General features: G+C 42.5%; 2 protein-coding genes across 4 annotated transcripts in view; one reads left to right on the top strand and one right to left on the bottom strand.

The window, feature by feature from the left end:
- Nucleotides 1–2531: 2531 nt before the first annotated feature.
- znf414 (zinc finger protein 414) overlaps nucleotides 2532–14519 on the bottom strand; it is a 15777-nt gene continuing 3789 nt past the window's right edge. For 2 of the 3 annotated variants that reach the window (XM_084057165.1, XM_084057164.1), the window contains exons 2-8: nucleotides 8699–8821; nucleotides 8208–8313; nucleotides 6980–7171; nucleotides 5929–6239; nucleotides 5038–5184; nucleotides 4368–4529; nucleotides 2532–2670 (exon numbers count right to left, since the gene is read on the bottom strand). In XM_084057165.1, coding sequence (XP_083913291.1) covers nucleotides 2609–2670; nucleotides 4368–4529; nucleotides 5038–5184; nucleotides 5929–6239; nucleotides 6980–7171; nucleotides 8208–8313; nucleotides 8699–8798 — 1080 coding nt within the window. In that variant the 5' untranslated portion in view covers nucleotides 8799–8821 and the 3' untranslated portion in view covers nucleotides 2532–2608. Of the gene's footprint in view, nucleotides 2671–4367; nucleotides 4530–5037; nucleotides 5185–5928; nucleotides 6240–6979; nucleotides 7172–8207; nucleotides 8314–8698; nucleotides 8822–11078; nucleotides 11254–14519 lie in introns of those variants that run through there. The other variant, XM_084057163.1, reaches the window with a different exon arrangement.
- Nucleotides 12234–14519, top strand: part of tssc4 (tumor suppressing subtransferable candidate 4) — an 18657-nt gene continuing 16371 nt past the window's right edge. Inside the window, exon 1 of the mRNA XM_084057191.1 lies at nucleotides 12234–12268. The gene's annotated coding sequence lies outside the window, so the exon portion shown is untranslated. The remainder of the gene's footprint in view (nucleotides 12269–14519) is intronic.

Below are 14519 nucleotides of genomic sequence, written 5' to 3'. Positions count from 1 at the left end.
AGCCCTGTGTTCCCTCTGGTTAGGGTTACTTAGTTTTGAGGGAACGTTGGTACACACCTGTATACACAGGGCTTAGTGGTAGAGGGATCCATCACTGTGGTGGCGTATGGCAGAGGTTTATGGTTAATTATGAATCAGTTATTCTGTCATAGCTTCATTTACGTGGTTTTGCTCTGAAATCATCATTTATTGCCTGGAGCTTCTGTTCTCTAGTCCAGGCCAAGGGCAGCATTTTTGGGGTCCTAGAAAAAGGCAACTGATGCCCCCTAGTGTTCACATTGGGTTATTGTACATGCACATTGTGTCCTATGATTCTATGAAGGTGTTTTTCATGGATTGACTCATATCATATCTAACATGTGGAAGCATGTCCTGCACCGAAAATAGCCGATCTACAAGCCCACACTAAATGCGCATTTTCTCTTTCACCACACTGTAGTTTTTGTTATTTTCTGTCTTCAACTCTGTTCTAATCAGACGCCCACTTCCCTCTGTGTCTGTCTGCCTTTTCATTGGTTTAAAACAGTGGTTCTCAACCAGTGGTCTGTGGGGACCACCAGTGGTCCTCGAGGGGGTTCCAGGTGGTCCCCAGCTAAATGATGGAGAGTTGGTAACCAAATGGACCCTTATAGATCTTTAACTCTTGAGAGTGTAAAATGAAACCAAATGGACCCTTATAGATATTTTGCGTAAAATAAAACCAAATGGAGCCTCATGGGTCCATTTGGTTCTACACATCTTCTGTGTAGGCCGATTCTACACATCGTCTAAAAAATCTGTATTTTTCACACTTCAAGATTTAAAAAAAAAAACCTTTTCAAAAATAGCAGATGTACAAGCTTGTAGATCTGCTATTTTTGAATAGTCAACGCAAACATCTAAAATGACACACATGCTTTCCCGGTAGTTCGCCCCAAAAATGATTGTTTTTGTCGCATTTCTGTGAGACAATAATTCGATGACCAAGAATAGCAGACAGACCTCAGTATAAGTCATGTGCTTCACTTTAACCCATTAAGACCTGGAACTGTGTATTTTTAGATTTGAGCTAAAAAGCATTATTTTACACTTTGGGCTATTCAAAAATAGCAGATACACAAGCATAGCGCGGCACTCGGTGCCGCGCTATGCGCTATGCTCTATGCGCTATGCCGCATAGAGCTATGCCGCGCTATGCGCTATGCCGCGCTATGCGCTATGCTCTTAGCATAGCGCTACGCGCTATGCTAAGAGCTTTTTTTGAAAAAGCTATTTTTGAAAATTTGTGAAAATGTGTGCAAATCTTTGAATATACATATTTTTAAAGCGAACATTTTTAACTCAAATCTTTGCTTCTGGGGGGGTCCCTGGAACAAAATATTTTGATGGGGGTCCGCGGCCAAATACATATCATTTTGGGGGTCCTTGACATGAAAAAGATTGAGCACCACTGATATAGAAACATACGTTTTTCAGAAAACTGTTGAGATTTAGGAGACATGTAGAATCGGCTTCAGGTCTCAATGGGTTAAATGTGGACATCAGATGTTATGAAGTCAGATTCAGACGTTATTTGCCCATTTTATCCGGTAATAGAGCGTAATACTCAAACACAAATCTCACACATCAAAGTTGTGACGAGACTTTTATGTATAAATCAGACACAGTTTTATGACTTATATGACCTAGTACAGCATTGAATTCCCTTGAATTATAACCAAAAAAATCCTTCAGTAAGAAACTGCAGTTTGTAAAGCACACCAAAGTATGTTGGACGTTTTACATCACAAAAAAAATATGTAAAGTAGTTTCAATATGCAAATTTCACTGCTAGAGTGTGTCCCTATTCAAACAATGTGTTCACAGATAAGAAGAAAAATAAACGGCCTCTTAATAGACGTGCGTGCGTGCGTGCGTGTGTGCGTGCGCGCGCGTGCGTGCGTGCGTGTGTGTCTGCAGGGGGCAAGTCTTTTTCTCCACAATGGCTACATGTGAATTGACAGAAAAAAAACGAAGACAAAATAACACACATCCTCCGTGGTTTTCATTATGCTGTTGTTTCGTTTCACGGTTCCCACTGAGCATTTTTCGGGCTATTAGACGTCTAAAATATGTCTAAGGGTTAGGCTAAAACGGGGTTATAATTGGTCTAACAGTGAAAGTTTTTTAGCGGTCTATATTATAGGCGTCTATATACAGACGCTTAAAAAACAGCTAATCAACGTCTAGGCTAAGCCTAGACCGCTAAAAAACGTTCACTGTTAGACCAATTATAACCCGGTTTTAGACGGAGGTCTAATAGCCGACTATGGCTCAGTGGGTTCAGTGTCAGAGTTACAGCTTCATTTCTCCTCCCTCTAGTACGGAAACACCATGTTTCTGAGCCAGCCAGAGTTCACAGGGTGGAGGTGGGTGTTGCTCAGAGTTGGGTGTAGGTGGGTGTTGCTCAGAGTTGGGTGTAGTTGGGTGAGTCAGAGTTGGGTGTAGGTGGGTGTTCTTCAGAGTTGGGTGTAGTTGGGTGAGTCAGAGTTGGGTGTAGGTGGGTGTTCTTCAGAGTTGGGTGTAGGTGGGTGTAGCTCAGAGTTGGGTGTAGTTGGGTGAGTCAGAGTTGGGTGTAGGTGGGTGTTCTTCAGAGTTGGGTGTAGTTGGGTGAGTCAGAGGAGGCGGGTGAGTTCTGCTTCTCATCTTGAACTAGAACAACAATCACAGGAACACATTAAACACATGAATACATATTGTGGACTCTGCGTTTTTCAAGCCTTGATTGATTGAATACTTGTACTAGTCAACAAACAAACAAGAAGTCTGTCTGTCTGTCTGTCTGTCTGTCTGTCTGTCTGTCTGTCTGTCTGTCTGTCTGTCTGTCTGTCTGACCCTCGTTTATTGTCAGTCTGTGTGGATCGGGAGGGAATGGAATTATTTCCATTTACAACCACGACCAGCAGCTTAGTGTCTACCAATCTGTTGCGTCACTGTTGTTTTCAACAACGTGGTGCCTAGAGTTCAAAAGGGCCTGAAAATTAAGGGCCGGGCCCTAACCGGGCCCTACTGGGCCGGCCCAAACAATGACCATACCTTTAGGCCACTTCGTCATTCTATGTCACACAAGAGTAGCAAAAATAGCCGATCTGCAAGCTCAAAACGCGTCGCAGTGCGACGCGTTTTGAGCTTGCAGATCGGCTATTTTTGCTATTTGTTAATTGGAATCCTGAATAATGTTTTCCTATTTTTTTATTGGAATCCTGAAAAGTTTTGTTTAATTTCAAATGCATTTAGTTATACTTATGTTAACTTTATGAACCTAAATACAAATACATTGGACATAAAAAAAGACAATAGAAATTTCATACTAGTCACTAGCTACTAAAATAGACTAAAGTAATTAAAGCGGGTCACATAGGAGACTCTTTGTGTCTCCTACCGGAACCGCTGCTGGTTATCAAATCATTGTCTTATTATTGAGACAAAAACTAAAACAATATCCATGAATTCAAGTCTCCATGAGGTCACTAATACATAGGTCATTTTGGGGGTGAACTATAGCCTGGTAAACCCTGTAAACCCTGTAGTTCGAGTGAGCCCGAATGTAACCGAGTGCAGCCTGAGTGCAGGCGTGACTCCATAGTCTAAACCAGTTGTGCATGATTGGCCAATACGCTTGTGCAAGGACGCGCTGTGATTGGCCAGTAGCCACTTTGAGTGACAGTTGGGGCAAACGCTCTCACCAAAACATTATATACTATTCTGTGCCTATCGGTACACAACTCGAACGGCGCTGAGTGCAGCCGACCAAAAACGAACGGCAGCCATCTTTTTTGACCGCAGTGTTTTCTACTCTCTTTTAAACTTCAAAACACTCTCAAACTTCTATTTTGAGGCACGGAATTTACTTTTAAGATATCGTTTGGATAGAATCTAGTTGTTTAACTTCATATATATGTGGTCAATTAATCATGACAGAGCCTATTTAAAAATACAAATTCAGAGAACCAGCAGGGGCGGGCAGTGACACGCATGTATCCCAATAAGGCAACCTATTTTGGGCATGGCCGTCTCAAAAGTCCCGTTGCGTCACATAGTCTGGAGGTGGTAAAAATGCACCGGCTGAAGGGGAACAACGATCATTGGTTGAAGGGGTAATCAGTCAACGGTATTGCTCCCGCCCAACTCCAGCCCACAGCCACAATTGCAGAATGGGCGATCAAGCCAGACTCACTCCTGAAATAAATTACAAATGAGATTTCCGGAGGGAGGGTTTACCAGGCTAGGTGAACTATCCCTTTAATGTCTTACTGCACGCGCCGTTTTACATTTCTGACCAACAAAGTATTCAACCAATCAAAAGCCACTTTGAGAGAACCGTCACCATGAGGCCTAGCCTACCGTACCTGGTGTGTCTTTAGCCTTCCGGCCAGCGGGGGCGCTCTTGTGCGTCTTAATGTGGGCCGTCATGTCCTTGCGGAGCGGAGTGGAGTGGTCACACTGCACGCACCTGTAGCTCCCCCTGGTGTTCACCCACAGGACGCGCCTGTTGTTGCGCGTCAGCAGATCTGTAGGAGGAACACATCCAATCAGGGAGAAATGAGAGATGACTTTCGCTGAAAATAGCAGATCTACAAGCTTTTACGAGAAGATGTCAGCTTGTAGATCTGCTGTTTTCAGCGACGATATTTAGTGTAGAGGCAAAAAAAAAAAGTAGGTAAAATAAGTAAAGTATAGATACAGTATATAGTATAGTATAGCTCTTGTTAAAGGCATAGTTCACCCCCAAAATGACGTTTTTCCAATGGATTAGTCACCCCATGGAGACTTGAATTCATGGATTTTTTTGTTGTTTTTTGTCTCATTCCTAAGACAATAATATGATGACCAGCAGCGGTTCCGGTAGGAGACACAAAGAGTCTCCTTTGTGTCTCCTACATCAAAGTATTGTCTTAGAAATGAGACAAAAAATACAAAATATCCATGAATTCAAGTCTCCATGGGGGTGACTAATCCCATGGGGGAAAAAATATATATTTTGGGTGAACTATCCCTTTAAAAGCTCAAAGACGTCACCTTGATTCTTCTTCCACACAGCAGAGGGGCCGGAGGCAGCCTGGGGGGCCGGCGCCTGGGGGGCCACGGCAGGAGGAGGGGCCTGAGGTTGGGGCGGAGCTTGTGGCTGGTGGGTGTGGTTGTGGAGGCGAGGCGGAGCTGTGATGGCTGTTTAGACGATAAGGCTGTTAGAGTTTACAATATTTGTCATTTCGTTTTTTAATTCATTCAGTTTCCCATTTCACTGAATGAGTTTAAGTCATTGGTTCTCAAAGTGGGGTCCGGGGACCCCCAGGGGTACTTGAGGGGGTTCCAGGGGGTCCCCAGCTAAATGATGGACAGGAACCAAATGGACCCTTATGGGTCTGTAACTCTGAGAGTGTACAAATGGTCCGTAGCCTCTAATGCATGTCAAACTGGGGGTCCTTGAAATTAAAATAGTTGAGAATCACTGCTATAGAGCCGTGAAAACCTTCTCTTATGGGGGGTCCATGGCTTATCTTTCCAAATGGGGGTCCGCGGGCTAATAAGTGTCGATTTGGGGGTCCCTGACATGAAAAAGTTTGAGAACCACTGGTTTAAGTTAGCTCAGTAAACAAACCCTGTACAGATGTCTCACTTTTATTTATTCTCATTTGACCAGGAACGCATCTGTGTCATTTATTTGGCTATTCAAAAAATAGCAGATCTACAAGCACGAGTGCCGTGCTTGTGAGCTTGTAGATCTGCTATTTTTTGGAAAAAATCATGGAAAACTTTAGGGGGTCCCCAGTTCAAATATAATCATTTTAGGGGGTCCCCAGTTCAAATATGATCATTTTAGGGGGTCCCCAGTACAAATATGATTATTTTAGGGGGTCCCCAGTTCAAATATGATCATTTTAGGGGGTCCCCAGTTGTAAACACACTGACCTTGCAGTAGCGACGTGGGCGGGGCGCAGGCGACCGTCTGGGGGAGGAGCCGGCAGAGCTGGGACTGCTGTGGTTGGACGACGGCCTGGAACGAGCGGCCGCCGTGATTGGCCACGGAGCCGGAGAGAGGAGGCGGGGCCGAGGAGGAGGACACAGCCTGAGTCAGCGGTGCTGCTGCCGGGCGCCCGCCGCCAGCAGAGGGCAGCAGCGGTCTGCCCGTGGTCTGGATCTGACCTGAGGGTGGCGCTATTCCCTGCTGCTGTTGTTGTTGTTGCTGCTGCTGTTGTTGTGAGCCTTTCACCTCTGCAGGCCTGTCATCATCATCATCATCATCATCATCACATTGTTATTGTCATTCAACATAATTGCAATTAAACAATTTAAAGGGATTGTAGGCGAGTTCAGACATAATCAAAGAAAAAAACTGTTGTCAAACACCGCCCCTCCAGCAGTTCTTTTCCCCGACCACCAGGGGGTGACGCAGGGGGGACTTTTTAAATGGGCCATGCCCAAAATAGGTTGCCTTATGCGGATACAATTCGTGGAACTGCCCGCCCCTACGGTTCTCTGAATTTTTATTTTTAAATAGGCTCTGTCATGATTAATTGACCACATATCTGAAGTTAAACAACTACATTCTATCCAAACGATTTTTTAAAAGTACATTTTGTGCCTCAAAAAAGAAGTTTGAGAAAAAACCAAAAGTAAAAAGTTCACACGGGCACGGACGGGCACGGACGGACGCGCACGGACGCGCACATGCGTGCGTTAATTTACGTACCGGACAAACGTAACATAAACAGTAGGGAAAATACGGATTTCAGACAGAGGACTGTGTTTCAATGCAGGAAAACACCCCAGCATCATTATATAGTGGCTGATAGAGGGGAGATAATGCAAAATATACATATATAAATATTTTTTAAATTTAGGCTTAATGTTCCCTACAATCCCTTTAACTCATTTAACTCATAACAAATTATGCAAATTAATTATGATTATCTGACATAATTGCGGTCAGGCGGTTACGTAATCATTATAACGGGCCTACCGGTCAACAGTGGAGGTGGTGGTGGTGGTGGTGGTGGTGGTGGGCGCAGTGCCGGCTTTGGCCTCCAGGGGGGGCTGAGTGTCCATGGGCTGCTCGGCCAGCTTCCCTTTGCTCCGGGACACCTTGGAGCAGGTGTGCAGGTGGGTGAGCAGGCCGCGCAGCGAGCGGAGCTTAGAACGACAACTCTCACAGCTACAAAACGTTTGGAGAAATGACAGGAGGAATGATGATGATGATGGCAAAACATTTGTGGTATTAACATTATTCTTGGCCCCTCCTCAGGGCGACACCATTGTCCCCCTCGAAAGCATTGGCTTTCCCCGAGGCCACAGTGTCCCTTAATGCCCCCAGCTGACTGACCGTACCACTTTCTCCTCTGTCTCTTTCTTGTCAACATGCAGACAGTGGGCCCTCATTTATCAACGCTGCGTATAAACCGACGTATATTTTTCCATATATTCGGCCGTACACCAACGTCGAAGTCACATTTATCAACGAATCCTACACAGCCGATCCGACCGTACATTTGGTCCCAGCCTTGATAAATCTCACGTCTGAAAACGAGCGTCATTTAAATAACACGCCCTTAAATATTCTCGAAACACCCCGATTTTACGACAACCAGAATACGACCAAAGAAAGAGTTCCGCTGGCTCGCCTCGCTGCCTGTCAAGTCACACACACGCACACATACACACGCCTCTCTCTCTCTCTCTCTTTGTGATATTGATAAATGCTGAAAGGTGCGGTGATCTCGCCGTACGCTGGCTGCACCGCGTTGATAAATGAGGGCCAGTGTCTTTTGTTAAGATTCTGAAGTTCCCGTCTTTAAACCAATCCAGTGACTTTGATTGGTGCAGGGCTGAGCACAGATCAGATTGTAAAATACCATCATTTATTTATTTCACTGAAGATAGTCTACATATTAAACATCCTTAACCCTTAAATTCATTTAATTCTTTCAATGGACTAAAAACCTGTGTTATTTGATGGCCTTCCTGCCCTGGCATTTGGCCTTTGTGCCCTTTACAAATGGACAACACCATAAGGCCAAGTGGCCTTGACCCTAAAATGACAAAATTCCAGGCGTGGTGACGTCATAACGTTTGTGATGTCATAACATGTGTGATGATGCCATAAAGTGTGTGATGATGTCATAATGTTTGTGATGACATCATGATGTTTGTGATGACGTCATGCAGTGTGTGATGACATCATCATAACGTACAGGAAGTAGACGTTGGGTTTGTGGTGTTCTCTCATGTGTTCCATCAGGTTCTTCATGCTGGGCAGAGAGGCGGGGCATCCCACCACCGAGCAGCTGAACGTTTTACCTACAAAAACATAGAGGAGTCACTGTTATAGAGACTAGTCGTTGTCAAAGTGGGGTCCGGGGACCCCCTAGGGGCCCTTGTTTTTTTTTTCCAGGGGGTCCCCAGCTAAAGTAGTTAATATAGCGTCAACATGGCAGAGCTACAAGCTCACAACATGTTGCAACGCGCTGCGTGCACCGTGTGTGTGTGTGTGTGTGTGTGTGTGTGTGTGTGTGTGTGTGTGTGTGTGTGTATCACCTGGTAGAGACTGAGCAGGTGTCTCATGATCAGTGATGTGTGTGTGTGTGTGTGTGTGTGTGTGTGTGTGTGTGTGTGTGTGTGTGTGTGTGTGTGTGTGTGTGTGTGTGTGTGTGTGTGTGTGTGTGTGTGTGTGTGTGTGTATCACCTGGTAGGGACTGAGCAGGTGTCTCATGATCAGTGATGTGGGCGTGGTATGAAGGAGAGTCGGTGAACACTCTCTTACAGCCATAGAGAGAACACTTCATGTGGGTTCTCCTGGGAGTGGTTCCTAAAGTCACAATAATATGCTTTATACAGTTATAATATATATATATATAAACGAGTTACTGTCACATATTAACCCATTAATGTATTCAACATCAGAAAATATGTTGTTTGGTTGCTCCACAGCGCCCTCTACAGATCTGGTCAATGGATTTTTTTTTATTGACCAGATTTTTCCTTCCGGTGAAATATTTTCTTTTCTGTCCAAAAAGTGTATTTTACAGAGTAGGTGGGGTTCTGAGAGGCCTCCCACCTCCGAGAACAGATTTTCAACAACACAAAACAGCCTTTGTTTAGGTGAGTAATGAAGTGGTTTAGTTTATTTGTACTACAGTAGGAGCCCTCAGAGGGCCGTGGAATTCTTTGTCTATGAGTTTTAGAGAGAACTCACTGACGCTCTGGACCAGAGCTACAGGGGCCCGCAGGGGGTCCCCAGCTAAATATGTTATAATACAGCATCACAATCATTTTAACAACTGTATCCATTTATGTGTTGGCTATTCAAAGATCGCAGATCTACAAGCTCACAGCGTGGCACGATGAGCTTGTAGATCTGCGATTTCTGATTTTCTTTTTTTGACAAATATCGAAAATGTTAGATTTTTTTAAATAATCTTAAATCTTTTTACATAAATCTTCTCTCCTGGGGGTCCCTTAAGTTGCACAAAAACAACTTCAGATGGGGGTCCATGGCCAAATATATCAATTTGGGGGTCCTTGACAGACATGAAAAACGTTTGAGAGCCACTGACACAGATTGTAACGGACACTAAACGTGTGAGCTCTAAAATGTTGTCAAAAAAATGAAGAGAAACTTTTCGCTTCTCACTGAAACAAAGTTTCATGATGTGGGGGCGGCCATAGCTGAGTGGTTAGTGAGTCCGCCTAGGGAGCCAGAGGCCCTGGTTGCCCCAGGTTCGATTCCAGGCCAGGCCAGCATATGTGTCGATGAGATTAAATTTGTCCCTGAGCAAGACTCTTAACTCCTAATTGCTCACAGGTTCTCATTGGAAACAAGACCGCAAGGACTTTCATGAACGACCTGTTAAAAGGAATTATCCTTATCCTTATGTTGAAAGACTATTCTCCACGGTGGGACACATTTCACAACCCCGTAGTGTGTGTAAAATACACTTTTTTGTCCAGAAAATAAAATATTGTCGACCTGACGGATATTTGTTGTAGTTTACTCAACGGTCTGTTTAAAGCAGGGGTCTTCAACGTTTTCAGGCTAAGGACCCCCTAGCTGAGAGAGAGAGATGAAGCAGGGACCCCCTCGATATTGTATAAAATTGTGTTTCAGATTTAACTTTTTTTGTTTACTTGGTCTGCTCTTTTTTCCCTCTACACCTATACCTCTTTGCCAAAAATAGCCGATCTACAAGCTCTCAACGCCGAGGCGTTGAGAGCTTGTAGATCGGCTATTTTTGGCTAAAGTTCACCTCAGAAAAGGGATGCTAGGGTTCGAGTGGTTAAGGTAAAAAGCAATAATCATATGACACAAAGATTTGGCAGACCCCCTGTTGTAACTCTAATATTTTGCCTCTGAGATGTAGAGGAGTAGAAGTAAAAGTATTGAAAATTGGAAATACCCCAATAAAGTAAAATGAATACCTCAAAACTGTACTTAAGTACAGTACTTGAGTAACTGTACTTAGTTACTTTAACACCACTGCATTTTTACTTAGCCCTGAAACCATGACTGTCATACCACCATCATGACAGTCATGGAACCACTTGTTCCTGGTTTGCGATTGTTTTACATTTACAAGCCGTAAATCTACATAAACGTTCATATTTCAAATATAAAGTGCTGACCCTAAAGCCACGGATGTACCAAGTTCAGGCGCAACAGATTCAAGTACCCGTATCTTCAGTATGGTTCAATAAAAACCTTTTTAATCCGATCGCCAGCCATTTTCTATTTAGATAATTCTAATTGTAAAGTATAAGAGTGCAATACACCTACCAACCGGTAGGAGCGCGTAGTTGAAAGCGTCGGAGAAAATGGCCAGCAATCGGATTAAAATGCTTTTTATTGAACAATACTGAAGATACGAGTACTTAGACATGAACGCTTTAACTTGTTACATCCGTGGCTTTAGGCTCAGGATTTTATATTTGAAATGTGAACATTTATGTAAATGTACGGGTTGTAAATGTAAGATATTCTCAAACCAGGAACAAGTGGTTCCATGACGCTAGTGAAGTTGTGACAGAGCGTGTCACGTGACCCATGGATACATTGTATCATGTTTTACCTTCGTCACTGTTTGAAAACAGCCTGGAGGCTGAGGAGGAGGGTGACGTCATCGGTAGCAGGAGATGACGATGATCTCTGATCACTTATTGTTATTATTGTGATTGTTATAAATATTATGATTTTAATATATTTTCACCAACAACAACCAGACAAAATATAAACATCTACCCACAATGCAATGCGGGGGGGAACACTGAGCGATCCGCGCAGGCGCAGCAGGAAACAGTGCATGGGGTACTTTTGTGCCTTGGTTGGATGTTATGTTTACTTTATGTCTTAATTTACACATCTAATTATGTTTGTGTCTTTATTTACATATCTATGTTTATATATTTATCATTATCACGATGCCTTTTCAATATTAGGAAAAGACAACACTTAGGTATTTTATTTTATTTTCACTCTATTTGTTTTATTTCCCCTCATTTTAAGTGATGTATTGTTCTAGTTTTGTTACTGCAGTTTGAGCTGATATTTTGTAATGTTTATATGTTGTAAAATAAAAAATAAAATAGATATAATCCCATCACGACGTTATAATAATCCTTGAAATGAAAAAGGTTGAATCAATTATGATGTCCTTTAAGTCAGTGGTTCTCAAACTTTTTCATGCCAAGGACCCCCCCCCCAAAATGATATGTATCTGGCCGCGGACCCCCATCTCAAATATTTTGTTCCAGGGACCCCCAGAAGCAAAGATTTGAGCAACAAATGTTCGCTTAAAATATATATATAATATATATTCAAAGGTTTGCACAGATTTTCACGATTTTTCAAAAATAGCAGATCTACAAGCTCATAGCGCAGCACCGAGTGCCGCGCTTTGAGCTTGTAGATCTGCTATTTTTGAATAGCCAAAGTATAAAAGGTTAAAATTATTGTGATGCTATATTAACACATTTTGCTGGGGGCCCGCTGGGACCCCCCCAAGGACCCCTGGGGACCCCACTTTGAGAACCAATGCTTTAAGTATTTCCATTTCTGATGAATTGAAGATCAGGACCACAATGGAGGGCTTTTCGCTGTACTATTTACAAACCTGTTAATAAAGTATATTCAATCAACAACAACAACACAAAGTTCTATCTGAATGAGCCGTTTCAAACCCCTCACATTCTAAACCGTGTCTTACAGGAACACCTTCAAGGTAAAAATAAGCACCCTGAGCGTCTCTACCAGCAGCACAAGGTAAATGCTAAGCTAAGCTAACAACACACTGCATATCTCTGTGTGTTTACTGTGTGTATAGACTGTAAACATACATTAATAACTCTGTTTATAATGATTCATATCTCTGTAGTGTGTTGTCTGAGACTTCTCTATCACCCTCTCTCTAAGGCAGTATAACAACCAGTAGCTAGCATGCTAGCTATAGCTATCATGCACTTAGAACCAGTTAGAAAACAGTAGCTAGTTAGCATGCTAGGCTAGCTGTCATACTCAGTGTCTAAACCAGTGTAAAAACCCAGTAGAGTAGCTAGCATGCACAGAAACCAGCAGTTGACGTTTTAACATGCACATGATGTGTGTGTGTGTGTGTGTGTGTGTGTGTGTGTGTGTGTGTGTGTGTGTGTGTGTGTGTGTGTGTGTGTGTGTTTCTAAAAAGGGTCCATTTGGTTCCATGTGAAACCTTTTCTTTGAGTGGTCTAAAACAGTGGTTTTCAACCTTTTTCGTGTCAAGGACCCCCAAATTGACACATATTAGCCCAGGGACCCCCATTTGAAAAGATATGACAGATATGACTCAACCATTTTGATTTATTGGGGGTCCCAATCTACACTGTATCATCATCATTAGTGTTCATGTAACTCTGAGAGTGTACAAATGGACCCGTCCATTTGTACACTCTCAGAGTTACAGACACATAAGGATCAATTTGATTCGTAACTATTAAATTGTCTGGGGACCCCCTGGAACCCCTTCAAGGACCACTGGTGGTCCCCGGGCCACTGGTTGAGAACCACTGGTCTAAAAGTGTAGAAACCAGTAGAGTGTGTTCTGAGTTACAGATCTGTAACAGTAACTTACAGATCTGTGATCTGAGTTACAGATCTGTAACAGTAACTTACAGATCTGTGATCTGAGTTACAGATCTGTAAGTTACTGTTACAGATTCTGTAAGGGTCCATGTTTGTCTCATAGAACCCTGAGGGTCCCTGGACCACACTTTGAGAACCACTGGTCTCCTAGATAGATGTCATAGATAGATTCATAGACTTGTTTGACAGACACTGTCATCAGTGTTGGATTCATGTTAATGTGTATTTTCAGACAGTTAACCACTTGTACTTGGTCTGCTCTTTATTCCCTTTACACACCAAACCGAAGATATCAGATCTACAAGCTCTCAACGCCTTGCCCTGCAAGGCGTTGACAGCTTGTAGATCTGCAATTTTCGGATAACCGTTCCCTTCAGAATATGGATGTTAGGGTTCAAGTGGTTAATGTAAAAAAAAATAAAAGAAGATCCTATCACAGAAAGATTTGGCGTACCCCCTGTAGTAGCTTTGAGGACCCCCTATAAGGGTCCCGGACCCCCCATTGAAGACCCCTGCTTTAGATCAAGGGTTCACAAACTTTCAGGCCACAACCCCCCCAAAAAAAATCTTATTTGAACTGGAACGGGATAGTTTTTTTCTTTTTCCAGCGCACTGGAATGATGTAATGTAATTCATTATTTGGGAGCCGGTGTGTAAGATTCCAATAGTATTAACATTTTAAATGTGTTTCATACACCAGTGATGTTGCTAGGTTGGTGGTCATTTGAATTTGAGTCCCAGGGACAGTCCTAATAAAATGTGTTGTTTTTGAGAAATTGCAGTGTTAAACCCGTGTTTGATATTAAATGGCTATAATTATGGTTACAGTCATATATGTTGATAATGAATCTGGGAAAAAAAAAGTGAAGAAAAAAATCCTGAATCTGAATCATTTTGGGGGAAAAAAGGCTTTCCCAAAATGCTCTCCTTATTTGTCTTATAAATGAATAGTTATTACAATAACTGAAACAAATAATGTTTTTTTTGTTAAAGTTAGGGTAAGTGATATTTTTTGGTTAAAACAAAAAGTATTTTTTTAAAAGGTTAAAATACTATATTCTGATAGTAATCATTGCTATAGAGTGTTTGTTCAGCAACAGGAGTCTCCCCGTCTCTCCAGCTCTTTAATAAACAGAAAATACATTTTTCGGTAGGTGTCAAAATCTCAGCCAATCAGGAGAAAGTACCCATTTTTAAGCTTCATTTTTATAGTGTTCCAGTTACAATTTTGCCAGCACATTTCTTAGTGTCATCACTTCCAATTTCACTTGTTTAATCTATATCCTGATTGAGTTCTCTATCCTGATTGGATAAAATTGGAAATGAAACTGAAACTGAAACGAAAATGCATTTTCTGTTTTATAAAGAGCTGGAGAGACAAGGAGACTCCTTTTACTGA

The sequence above is a fragment of the Gymnoscopelus microlampas genome, assembly GCF_963454915.1.
Source record: "Gymnoscopelus microlampas genome assembly, chromosome: 1".
Lineage (NCBI taxonomy): Eukaryota > Metazoa > Chordata > Actinopteri > Myctophiformes > Myctophidae > Gymnoscopelus > Gymnoscopelus microlampas.
The sequence above is the reverse complement of the archived record's forward strand: the minus strand, read 5'-3'. Positions and strand labels throughout refer to the sequence as shown.